Here is a 13,135-nt window from a genome sequence, read left to right as displayed (position 1 = left end):
TGGTTCCCATTCTTTTTACAGTGCATGGTCAAGGATAACTTGTAATCTTTGATTTTCAGTATGCTAAGAGATCTCAGTGAGAATCCCATGAGCTATCTCTGCACAAAACTTTATGCAAGAGATGGTGGAATTGGGGTATGTGATTTTAATAGTGTATCTGTCTAGTTGACATCTTTGAGGTTCAGCAGTCTCTAGATGATGCATAAGCACACACTCTGTGGTCATATTGCTCTTTATCCTTCATTCCTAGCTTCAGGTGTTAGAGGAGGGCAGGGAAAGGGCAGACAGAGGTGGACACAATACCCAATGCTTTCCCACCATGACCTTCAAGACCCTCATGATTCAGGAACAACTCCCTGCCCCATGGTCCCCACCCACCTGATGTGGAGGCCACGGGTGTGCTGGGAAGACCCATCTCTAAGCTTTACCCTGGACTTCCCTGCACAGCCACCTGTCCTCTGGCTTCAGCCAATTTGTATTTTTTCAGACAGAATCTTAGTTGGACTCAGTCCCAGGAAGACAATGAAGCAACATTTGTAGCTGAAATGCCAAGGAGGGGGTCCCGCTACCCCAAGTTTCATCTGAAGGTGTAAGTACAGTCCTTGGTGCCAAAGTACTGGTGGGCACGAACCCCTCTGTGCAACAGACTAGCCTCTGCTCCCTGCAAGCTAGAGAGTGAGAGGCCAGTCCCCCTTTCAGGGGAAGCTCCAAATGCTCAATTACTGTGATCTTTTGAGTCAAAGTCTTTGCTTCTATTATCACTAGTTCCAGGAAGGCAGGTCAGTAGAATGTAGCAGTTCTCAAATTCCTTAGGCAAGAGTCATGCCATCTGGTAACTTTTGAGAAACGCCTATTCCCAGATTCCACTTCAGCTCAACTGAACCAGAAAGCTGGTGATGGAGTCCTGGAGCGCTCTGTAGACTTACTCTAGCACGTACTGATGCATGCTTGTGTAAGAGCACTGCAGCTCCCTGGGAAGGTGTGGAGTGAAAATCCTGACCCTACCCTCGTGTGTTCTATAGAGGAAAGATCTTTGTCTCTGCTTCTTCATCTAAAAACCAAGAACACCAATGCATTTGCTTCCACTTCACAAGATCCCCATGAGGAAAAGCTAACAGATGTAAGGTTTTCTGCATCATGCACAGCACAGGAACACTGCTCTTCATCAGAGGCAACTGTTTTTCTGATTACACACACTGGGAAACTGAGGCTCAGAGAAGTTGACATGGTCCCATGGTGCTACAGAGGGCTTGTGAATAAAAGGGTGGCAGGAGTTTAGTTCTGCTCTTACCACTGAGAACCATGCCTCTTTCTTCTTCTCCCTCCATCCTCCCCATCTTCCTCCCTCTTACTACAGTCCTCTCTCCTTCATATCTCCCTTCCTCCATCCACACCACTATCCCTTTCCCTTCTTCATTGTCTTTCTCTTCCTCCCTTCCTGACCCTTTCTCTCTTTCTCTTCCTCTTCCTCCTGCTCCTGTCCACCTCTGCTTTGTGGGATATTATGGTACAACCAAATAAAGTGCAGGGCGTAGCCTTCACCTTGACTTTGCCTTGTTCATGAGCAAAAGAAAGGCTGGCATTAGTGTGGAGGTCTGGGGAGGATTCCAAATGTACAAGGAATTTGGTGAAAAATCAAAAATCATTTCTATGAAAATTGAGGGTATATTAACCAGATTGCCTAGACTTGTAAGACACTTCATGGATTGAAGTCATTGGAGTAATTAGCAAATTATGTGTAGAATTGGCTAACTATTAATATGGATGGAAATTTTCTTTTTCTCTGTGGCTGCACTGGGGCCCTATATGCTCATTTGTACTTTGATGAACTGAATTCTATCCACATTCTCCCATTGCCCAGGGGCTAAGCACTATGATGCAATCCCCCTGGTACAATCTTTAGCCTTGGCCAATGAGCATCTTTGAAAGGGGATCCTGCTTCAGAGTATCTTGGCTCCTGACTTCAGAAGGCAAGGCTGCCCCAAACTCAAAGTTCCCCAGAACTGGGGGTATCTAATCCCTCCTTAAGAAAATATGAAATAAAGCACAAGAGAATAGCAGGTCACTGCCTCCCATCCAACTCTGCATCCACAGGTCCATCTTTAGGGATTTTGACAAAACAGGCCTGAATGTGAGCTCAAATGCAGTGAGCAAAGTGAATTTGGGATTGATCCTATCTGAGTAGTGATTGTTTTTATTAGCCACACAGTCAAGGATTTAGAGCCTCAAAGTGATTGAATTCACCCTTTGCATCACGTCAGTGAGAGAGATTATGATGCCTTTTACTTAGAGGTCAGAGATACAGGAAGTGCTACTAGGGGGAAGAAGCCCAGCAGTTAATGTTCTTTCATAATTTGAGGACAAACACCAGGGGCCAGAAGACACACTCTGACACCATTCTACGTAAACCCAGACATGCTTCTGCTCATTTTAATTAGACAGATAAAATTAGCAAGGAGATTAAGGTAAAAGGAGAAATTAAAAATATTTCCATGTTAAGCGGAATTTACAAAAGTGAATTGAACAATGAGGTACACGAAGAACAAAAAAGAGAAACACAGACACATCTGAAGCATTCCTTGTGCCACACGGCCACAGTCGGTCCACAGATAAGATCAGAGGACTCTCCCTCGCCACCTCTTGAATCGCAGATTCCAAGCATGTGAAGAACATTTTCCAGAAACACCGTCCTTCTCCTTCTCTTCAGACGTTAACAAGAATAATTCACCCGTCAGTATCATTCTAGAGTGTCCCACACTGCATCCAATTCAAACCACTCACCTGTTTCCTGTCTTAATTTTCAAGCTCTTGAGAATTGTTGCCCCCTTTCACTTCAATTTTCTCCCTAACCTCTCTCCATGGGGCTAGCTGGCCAGCGGGCCACCCAGAAAGCCAAACCCACCCCACATTCCGGTTTCCTGGGAGCAAAGACTTCCCGATTCTTTCTTGTCTGCATCTGATACGAACAAGCACAATCATTTTAGAACACAGACATACATAGCGTGCTTTTGCACACGGAAACAGGTTTTTTTTTCTTTTTCTTTTTTTTCTCCAATTTGTGGTGTCTTTTTCCTTTTTGCAGAAAATGCAAACAAAAGAAAAACAAGGTTTTCAATTGAAGGTACATCTCTTCTTCAATATGAAGACATTAATTGAATTGGTTGGATCCCCCATGCAGTGGTCAGCAAAGTCCTTTGGCAACTGACAGAACAACATCTGGAGACTCAGGAGCTGGGTTTGTTTGAAGAAACTTCCCTACACAAGTCATGAGCAAAGGGACATGGATGTGGGAGAAGGGAGAGGACTCTCGGGGCGCGGTGGGGGGAAGTATGAAAGGAGAAAAGAAAAGAATGTCATTGGTGAGGAAGAAATGGAAAAGTGCTTCTGTTTCTTTCCTCGACCTCCTTCCCTTTCTTCCTGTGGGCAGACGGCCTCACCCCCCTGGCTTCCGGGTGTAAGCTACCTGCTCTCTGCCCCCACACGCACACTGTTTTCTTTTCACTTCTGTTGAATATCACCTTTTCATTTTCATTTTCATAATTCTATATTTGGTTTCCCGAGGCATCCTCCACATGCTTTGTTCACTGAGAGATTGAAGGGTGTCTCCCAGGAACAGGTCCATTTTGTTCTTCATGGATGATGATGCAATTTTCAGTGGAGAAGCCCGTCTCTCAAGAACATCCCGCAGTGGTCAAGCTCTGGATCCCCTCTTGAGCCAGGTCCTTTTCCTTCCTCTCCTCCTCTCAGAAGATGCGAGCTCTCATGCCATTGCCGTTGGTGATTGACTCATTTGGACCCTCATAGAATGAATGCTGTTCAGGATCTTCTTCTGATGGCCTGCCAAGGTGACCCCTATTCTCAGGAGATCTCTAAGAGGGGGAAAAATCACAAAGGAAAGCACTTTAGTGTTAGAACAGCTTTTCAAAGATCAATAAGCATCTTTGAAGACAATCTCCTGGTAAGAACCTGGGAGATAAATAAGAATTTAGAATCCGATGAGTCCACATATTTTTAGTTTTTTGTTTTGAAGGAGGGAAGGGACCACACCATGTGGTACTCTAGGCTTATCCCTGGCTCTGTGCTCAGGAATCACTTGGGGGAGGGGTGACATAATGGGCGTTGGGAATTGAACCCAGTTCAGCCATGTGCAAGGCAAGTGCCCTATCCACTGTACTATTGTTCTGCCCCCACCCCACATTTGTTTATCTGAGTCTTTTGCCAACCATTAACTAGCTATTTTCTTAGCTGCATGTGGTCTAAGTGATGGCCTTGTGTGTGACGCCCCTTCAGCTTAGACACCCCAGAGATGCTGTGCTTCCTTTACTCTGCTCAAGAGGTTCTGAATAGCCCCTTCATTGTGCCTGTGGCCCTAGGTACACTGCAACTTTCCCTACCATTTATTAGTACTCCAAGTGCACACTGTATGGGAACTTCAGTTATTCTGTGGAGCTTTCTGACTAAATTAGCGTTCACCCACCGAGATCGAGAAGATGTTGGTCTTGCCTGGTTTTCTGATATTTTTCCCCTGAGTTTCCATTTTCTGCCTCTGTTTGAATTTTAATGTCATGAATTTTTTAGAGAGATGATCTCAAAATAACTTTCAAATATCTGCCCAAGCAGGAATCCAAGGAATATGTTTAGGGTAGGGTTTGAGTAAAATTCATCTTTGAGGCATGAGGCTTAATATGAACCAGTTCATGGCTTATATTTGACTTTGAGGACACCCAGGCATTGTTCTTAAAAGAAGAGTAATCACACATAGCATTCTCCAAGTGTTTCTTATGTGCTCTTACACCACTATCTGGTTTATACCTATGGAAGCATTTCACATATATTGGCATATCACTCAAAATCAATGATGATAATTTAGCAGCAATCATATCTTCTGTGTATCCTATAGGCAGGCAGTAGGCCAAGTGCTTCTCATACACTATTTTATTTACCTTTTGCTACAAGCCAATGGAACATGCACTACCATTATCTGCCTATTTGCAGACAAGGTAAGCGGGGCTCAGAGAAGAAGCCAGTTTAAGATCACATAGAAAGAAAGTGGTGATGGAATTTGGGTTCAAATTCAGACTGTCTTTTGGCCCCCCTGCAGGGTCAAAGAACATTCTAACAGGTCTAAGATTATGACTATATGTCCAGCCCCTAGCCCCTGCCCTTGAAAGCACAGCAGCCTATGCACTATGTACCTGTGCCCCCCACCCCCTCAGGCCCCTGTGCTGACCCCCTTCCACAATGCTGCAGCTCTCCTCATCCCCTTTCTTTTAGCTGACAGTTGGTGCCCATGCGCTGTGGCAGCTTAGTCTGTCTAATTGCCCGTGTCTTTTTAGCAAATACTTCTGAGGGATGTACTTGATTTTGAAATTACAAATTGTCCCACAATTTCTTTAACTGGCTTTCCATTTCCCATGTTTCATCTCTCAACAAAAGAAGCGAATTGCTCCAATAGTGTGAAGATTTTTGACTTTGAACTAAACTCCTTAATTTCCAGTTTCAATTTCCTTTCCATCTTTCCCCTTCTTCTTCTTCTTCTTCTTCATGTGGCTCTTCCTAAACAGAGAAAATCATTTCATTCCATTCCTTCTGAAGGAATCAACTCTGAAGGCAGGTCGCAGGAGCAGCCCCATCTCCACAGACCCCTTTATTCCCTTTGAAATTCACATGCAACTCTCCAAGATGGAAATGCTGATTTCCCAGCCCCCAGAGCCCCCTTTTTTGTTGCTTAACAATAATTCATAATAGTAGGATTGTGTTTTAGAGGCATTCCCAGGAAAAGAACTCAGATTTACAAAAATAAATACTGCTATTTAATGGTTCCAAGGCATGAAGCATGCCTGAATAAAGGAGGTGATCCCTTCATTTCTGATAAGAACAAACCCTAAAGAGGTGGTGCTGGATTCCAGAAAGAAGGCTGCAAAGCAGGAAGCTGAGACACAAACCCAAGTGTCAAGAAGCCATACTTTTGGCATTTAGCTCCTGGGGATGCATGACCACCCCTCTCTCCCACACTCAGAAACTAATGGGACTTAGCAGGAAACTATAAACCCTAGAACTGTGCCTGACATGTAACAGGAGATGAAATCAGTATGTATGTGCTTCCAGCTGGAAGGACGGGTCTTCCACCTACCGCATGCATGTTACAAGCCACCACTCCCAATGCTGCTGGTTTATTTTGCACTTAAGTCAACTGGTAAGATACCCTCTGGGCAAGGGAAGATTTCCAAGTTCAACCCTCGATAACTTCATCCAGTATATCTCTAACTGGCCACACATGAGAATCACCTGTAATCTTTGAAACACCACAGGCCCAGTCTCAGGACACGCCAGAGCAATGAGTTGGAGTTTAGAATCAGACAGCAGGAGCTGTGAGCAATTTCCAGGGGTAGAAGGGTGGTCAAATGCTTGGCACTGACAGGCGGAATGTGGAACTGGTTGCCAGGAAATCCATCCCTGCTTTGCCACTCCTGAGTGCTAACTTCAGACCTTCCCCTCCCCTACTTTCTGATTCTGCTGAACAGAGAGGGTGGAATGAGATACAAACACCAGTTCATTACACTCTGCCCCTCAAAAATTCACCTCTGTGGTATTTCATAATTAGGAATAGCTTTCTTCTCTTTCTTCAGAATTTCTCATGGCCTTTCCCAGGATAATACAGGTACTGAATTTCTGAGAGAGTGACAAAGTGTTCAGTGTCTCCCAAATGTATTTGACCATGGGACCTTTCTTGCAGGGAGAAGCTATTAACATTCCCCCAAAGGGGTGCTCTTCAAACCTTGGTGGGGGAAGGGATGCATTGAGGGGCTCTTTAAGACTCCCTGGCTCTCAAATTATTTGAATAATTTAATTTTTGGTATCCCTCCATGTTCTCCTGGGAGCTGCAAACAGATAAATCATTTGGGGGAAAGGGAATGTGTGAATTCATAAGTGCTCTTGCGTCTGTACCCATGTAGAATCCCTACCCCATGCAGGCCACTGATAATTCAGGATGATGCTTCTTTCTGCCACGCTGTTGACAGTGCTGGCTAGCTGTGCTCTTTCCATCTGGAGGCTCCCTTTGATGGGTTTGGTTTAGAAACTTAAATGGAGAGGGACTCGGTGATTAGATTCAATGACATATGGCTGAGACTTTGAAGGATTCTCATTTGGGACCCAGAGGCTCCGCCTCCCCCTCCCGCCCCCACCGTGCTGAGGTTCTTCCCTGCCAGGCTGGGTTCTGCACATGAGCAGAGCTCTGGCCACAGCAGGATAAGAACCCAACTGCTCTGTCACGAGCTGGACATCCCTCCTGCTTCACTTACTCTGATGTCATCTGGGCGACCAGTTGGAGGGAGGTGAAGCCGGCGGTGAGGAAACTGTCCCTGTACTGGACCATTTTGATGGCACTGAGCCAGTCGTCCACGGTGGTGAAAGCTGTGAAGTCTGGGATGGAGCGATCTAGCAGAGGCTGGGAAGGCCTGCGAGACAGAGTGCAGCAGGTGAACCCACAACTGCAGTCCTGGGGTTCCAGGCTCGGGACAACGGCCTGATTCCACAGAGAACAGCAGCCCCGACCAACCATGACATTGGGTCAGAAGGCCCTGAGCAGACCCTTATTTCCTTAAAGAATCCTGGGTTGGAAGGACTGCTCAAGGCCATGTGGCCAGTCCCCTACCTCTGGTGCTGCCATATGTCCATCAGCCCATATGGGCAAATGGATAAGCCTGTAGTCTGAAAGGAAGAGAAGGCCTATGTCTCCTGTATAAACTGAAATCTGAGGATGTCACCATCTGAAGATACTTTTAATATACAGACAGTTTAGAACTGCCCCAAATCTAGTCACATTTTTCCTTCTGACTACATCTGCAGCTACTTGAAATGAATAAAAGAGGATAGCTCACTGTTGACTTTCTCTGGCACATTCTCCAAGCAGACAATCAGGTCCCTAGGCCAGAAATCAAGGTGCTGCTCTGACACCTCCCTCATCTTCCACACCCATGCCCATGCCTCCACCAAGTAACAGAAATTTCATCTCCTGGGTTCCTCAAACCAGCCACTCTTTCCCTCACCCTTGCCTGATTGCTGGCAACTTCTTCTCTTTAGGACAGCACTATTCTTATAGCCACCCACAGCTACTTCTCTCCACTCCCCTTGCACTCTGATAAAAGTGAAATACCCTCATCTGACCCTGTTTTATGTAAAAACTTCTGGTGAACGCACCTGGCTCTCAAAAACCCAGCCCAGAAACCATGGCAGGGCTGCAGGCTCTCTGGGTCTGGCCCCTGTCCAGGCCTCCAGTTCTAACTCCGCCTCAAACCTTGCAAACTGTCCTTCCCACCCTCAAGCCCTGTTCTTCCCACCTTTAGGCCTCTGCACACCTGTGCTCTGGGCCTAAAACCCATGTTCCTCTGCTCCTGTGACCCTGGTATGCAGCTCATACTTCCTTGCTCTTCAGCTCTCGGCAAAGCTGCTGGCACATAGTATCTCCTCTCCAGGCTCAGCATTTCCCTACCACTGAGGCCTCAGCCTCATTCCTGCACTTCTTTGGGTGACCATCTGATTGATCCCTTCTTCTTAGACATAGATCTAAGCCCGTATGAGGCAGAATCGTGTTTATCCTGTTCATTCTATAGTGCCAACAATTGGCACTGTGTTTGGCACAAATGTACCCAATACATTTTGGTTGAAATGGTGGATAAGTGGTGAGTCAACACAGCAAATCTGCAAGAGTAATGCATGCTGACAGTGGCTGACAGTTGTTCTATACACTTGCTCGTAACAAATTCAATTCCTTTTGTAAGTCTTTGTTCCATAGCAATTGGGCCTTTACTGGATAATGTGTCGCTTAAGGTGCCAAGTCTGCGTCTCCACCTGCCTAGCAGAATGGCACAGTTAACAGAAAGGGTGTCTTCTAGAAATAGGAATGGGGGGAGATTCTCATACCAATCAGCTCAGATGGGGCTCAGCTGCTACAGAGCCCATCCGAAGAGCCTAGCCCTTCAGAAGCCAATGGCAGGTAGAGACACAGAGAGATACCTTGAACTTTTGTCTATTCCCATGCAGGAGGTGGGGAATATCTTAGAAAGATGGATGGAAGAAAGAAAGGAAAACTTCAGAGTTTCCAGGTGTACACCCACTCATCAGTGATATCTTTGCTCAAAACAAGGATGCACGCACTCCCCTTGTAAGACATCCAAGTCCGGGAACCACCCTGCTCCACCAGACTCACACGGCGGTGATGGTTGCCACAGTCTTGAGACTTGCCGGATTCCGGATCATCTTGTCCAAGGTGTTGACAATCTCTGCAAAGCGAGGTCGGCTGTTTCGGTCCTTCTGCCAACAGTCCAGCATGAGCTGGTGGAGAGCAGCTGGGCAGTCCATGGGTGGGGGCAGCCTGTAGTCCTGCTCAATGGCATTAATGACCTGCATGATCCACACGAGAACAGACATGACTGAGGGCCAAGCCATCACCTATTATTCACACGAGCGCTGATGACGGATCCTCAGTGACTGGGGACCATTTTCAGTGCCTCCATCCACACCACTGAAAGGAACTTGATGTATACTTGGCTTCCCCCACCCCCATCACAGGCTCTCAAAAAGCAGAAATGACATCTCACTGTCCTTTTGTGTCCCCAGCACCAGTCACAGGGTTTGACCATCACTGCACCTCTATTCAAAATGAGCTTATTGGAGAATGGGCTGAGGAGGCCTTAGCTTCTCTCTGGAGAGGGCACCAGGTAAGTTCAGTTCAATCTCACTGGCAGCCAACGGCACCCAGAAAGAGGATACAATGGCACATGGAGAACCATGGGGAACCCCGTGAGCCCTCTGCTTTGAGGGGGACCCTCTAAAGACCATCACAACCTCTCCCTTTCACTACTCACAGAAAGAGCAGACTGAAAGACCCCAGTATTTGAAAAAAAAATCCTGCTCCATGTTAGAGAACTTTCTAGATTGGTCCTACATAATGTCTGCCTTCATCTTCATGAGGCATTCACAAGATTTGGGTAGAAGATAATTTGGTTAAAATAATTGGTTTCAGTATAATGATAATAGTCAAAATTGCAGGCTGATCTAAAATGATTATCTCCAATTGTGGTCATTTTTATAGGCTCTCGGAAATCATTTTGTAAAGAGTTGGGACCTTTAAGGACTTTTTTCTGTCTTTCAAATTGTGTTTTTCACACTTTGCTTCATAATCTCTAATTCACTCAAATCAGTGATGCCTGCTCTATGCTTTTTGTTAAAGCAAAAATAATTGTAAACGAGCCAGCACTAAACATATGAATTTACTTCCATATACTCCTAACACCCTTTAAGGCCTCGCACCCAATTTGAGCCTTAAGGCGTTTTCTGGCACCCAATTTAAGCCTAAAGGTGGTTTCTGGCACCCAGTAAAATCCTTAAGGTGGTTTCTGGCTCCCAATATCAGCCTTAAGGTGGTGGGGAAAATGACTTTTAAAAAAGAGACCTATTCACAGAATTAGGAAGAGAGCAGGCAGCATAACTGCAGGTGTAGTGTATCCTTTGTATTAAAACCAACATAATCCTGGAGCAATGCAGATACGCACACACAGAGGCCCCAGAAAGGCAGACCCATTGTGAGCAGTGAGCAGAAGTGGTCTTTTGGCAGATGACAATAGAAATGTCCCTAAGGCTTTGCTTTTTGCTTATCTGTATGTTTATTTTTTTAAAATGATATGTATTGATTTTATACCAAAATGGGCATTTCCAGCATTTTCAGCAACACAGGGAATAATTTAGAGTTTACAAAATTTCAGGTGATTTTTCCTCCACTCAAAAAAAAAATGTTCATTGCAGCTGATTATTTTTGTTTTTTATTATTATTATTATTATTATTATTATTATTTTCCACTTTGGAAATTGGTCAGAAAGTATTTTATATCAGTTTATATTTTTATAAATTCTATACTTATTTATAAATTCGATGCACATATACAGGACATGAGATGGGGCATGAGAAAATATGATAACCTGAAGTCATTAGAGATAATCGCGTGTATTACTCCTATTCAGTGTGGTGGAAAAACAAGTCAGCATACCAGGCAGACCTGATTTGATCACTCTCTGAAGAAGCAGGGACTGGAACATTCACTTTTCAATCATGTAGCATATCAGCTAACAAATTGTTCTCTGTCAATCAAATGACCTTGAAAGGGCATTGTTGCCCCATTTCTCCAGGGGAAACAGAGGCACTAGCAGTAGAAATGACTTGCTCAAGGGCTCACAGCTAGTCCTTGGAAGGGCTTGGGATAAATCTCAGGCTTTCTGGTTCCTGGTTTGGTGGAGGGGTGCCGCTGCAATCTCAGCCTGTCACAGTCTCTGTGACTTTTGGGCATTTTCATTGTCGGAAATGGGAGTGGTACAATCCCAGTAATCCCTGAGGCTGTGTGGCTCTCAGGTCCATCAGCCTGGCCCTCCATCTCCCCGCTTTCCAAGGGTCCTTCCAGGCAGTCAGACTAAGAGGCCAGGCACCGAGTCTCCATTCACCAACAGGACAAATGAGACTTCCCATCGGATGCCCACCAAGTTCTTCCTGGGTTCCCTGAAGACAAACTAGGTAAGGCCTCAGGAGGGGTTCAAGTGAAAAATAATATCCCACGAGACAAGAGACCCTCAAAGCCTTCCGGGACAGGGCAGCTCATGTTCCCTAAACTGTTAGGTCTCTGCTCAAATTGATGTAAGGGTCCCAGAGAGGCCCGAATGTCATGTTCCCCTCACAAGAAGAAACTCTCCTAAGTTTCTACATCAGGACACATGTGCCAGAGCATGAAGAGCCTGGAGAACCTCTCAGTACGCATGGGATCTTCTGCCGGGGAGTGTAGCACCAGTGCAGCCTCACGCCTCCCCCTGGTCTCACAGCATGCGTCTCCTTGGAGTGTTTCAAGGTAGTCAGAGGTGTGAACTCGCTGTTTGTCTGGGTGCTTTCTTTCCCAGAGGACAGAAAAGACTGGCTCTTCTCTCTCCCTGTGGTGAGCAGAGAGCACGTCTGTGGGCAAAGCTGGTACTGGCAAGGCCTAGTGAGGAAGGGGCCTGGGCCTCAGGTCAGTGGGACAAATCCAAGTTCCACATCTTACTGGCTCCAGAATCTTGAAAAGCATCCCAACTCCCTAAAGGTGGAGCTAGCAGCTGTGTGCTATGCTGACGGGAATGGTTTCTCTCCTGATCACTCGGAGGTTCAGGAAGACAATCTTTGACAGGAAAGCAAGCCCACAGCAGGCACCTAATCACACCAACATTCCTATTTTTCTCCTTTCAGGATAGAAAAGAGCCATGGGGATCCCTTTCAGGCCTTTTTTAAACAATACGGGACTTTATGTCACTTACTAGTTCCTCTAGATCATTTTGTTGCTATTACTTAAGTGGATACTCCAAGAGCATGAATGATTCTTGCACAGATAATGAAAGAAAAGCTTTTATCCTTCACCCCAAAGAAATAAAGCCCATGTCGGTCATTAATTGGTGCAGAGGTCACATTGATCTGGTCAGGCTTTCCCCGAAGGGCTAGGCCTTTGGAGATTTGTATTCTCCTTTCTAAGGAATTGGGTGTTTTCCAAATGTTCCGAGGACATATAATTTATAATCTAATTAAAATATCATTATTAAAAAAAATTCAGTCCTCTAATGGGACTTTGGATCACTATCCTTCCTGCCTCAATGGTAGGTATAAAAAACAGGGGAGGGGGGTAAAATACCTTCATTTGATTCAGGTTCAAGTGTGGCCTTAAGCACAGTGAAGACCTTTAAACTTGTAGAAAGACAAGGCCCAAGGTTTGGGGTACGGGGGAGCGGTGTGCAGAGGGGTTTCCTATTAAGAAAATGGAAAATTAGAGTGAGGTCAGAGCCCCTTTCCTTGCTCCAAAACAGGATGAGAGAAATGGATGTTGAAAAAATTGGGGGGGTTATAGGTCTCCAAATGGGGGGCCTCTAGAAAGTGGGCTTGTAGTGGTCCAAGGAAGACACTATCCCCTTGCTGGCTGCTCACCACCACTCAAAGAACCAAGGCAGCTCTCTGGGCCATCACAAAGGTCAATGCAAGCAAATGTCCTGGGGTCAAGGGGCAGGGATGGTCTGCGAATACCAAGCAGTGGCTATGATACTCACTTGCAGCTGGAAATGGTGGGGAAGC

General features: G+C 45.6%; 1 protein-coding gene across 2 annotated transcripts in view; it reads right to left on the bottom strand.

Annotated features, from left to right (window-relative positions):
• Positions 1 to 2,414: 2,414 nt before the first annotated feature.
• EPHB1 (EPH receptor B1) overlaps positions 2,415 to 13,135 on the bottom strand; it is a 397,511-nt gene continuing 386,790 nt past the window's right edge. For both annotated transcript variants that reach the window (XM_056121704.1, XM_056121703.1), the window contains 3 exons: positions 9,212 to 9,405; positions 7,305 to 7,460; positions 2,415 to 3,869 (listed from right to left, as the gene is read on the bottom strand). In XM_056121704.1, coding sequence (XP_055977679.1) covers positions 3,761 to 3,869; positions 7,305 to 7,460; positions 9,212 to 9,405 — 459 coding nt within the window. In that variant the 3' untranslated portion in view covers positions 2,415 to 3,760. The remainder of the gene's footprint in view (positions 3,870 to 7,304; positions 7,461 to 9,211; positions 9,406 to 13,135) is intronic.

Source organism: Sorex fumeus, unplaced genomic scaffold (assembly GCF_029834395.1).
Source record: "Sorex fumeus unplaced genomic scaffold, SorFum_2.1 ptg000044l, whole genome shotgun sequence".
NCBI lineage: Eukaryota > Metazoa > Chordata > Mammalia > Eulipotyphla > Soricidae > Sorex > Sorex fumeus.
The sequence above is the reverse complement of the archived record's forward strand: the minus strand, read 5'-3'. Positions and strand labels throughout refer to the sequence as shown.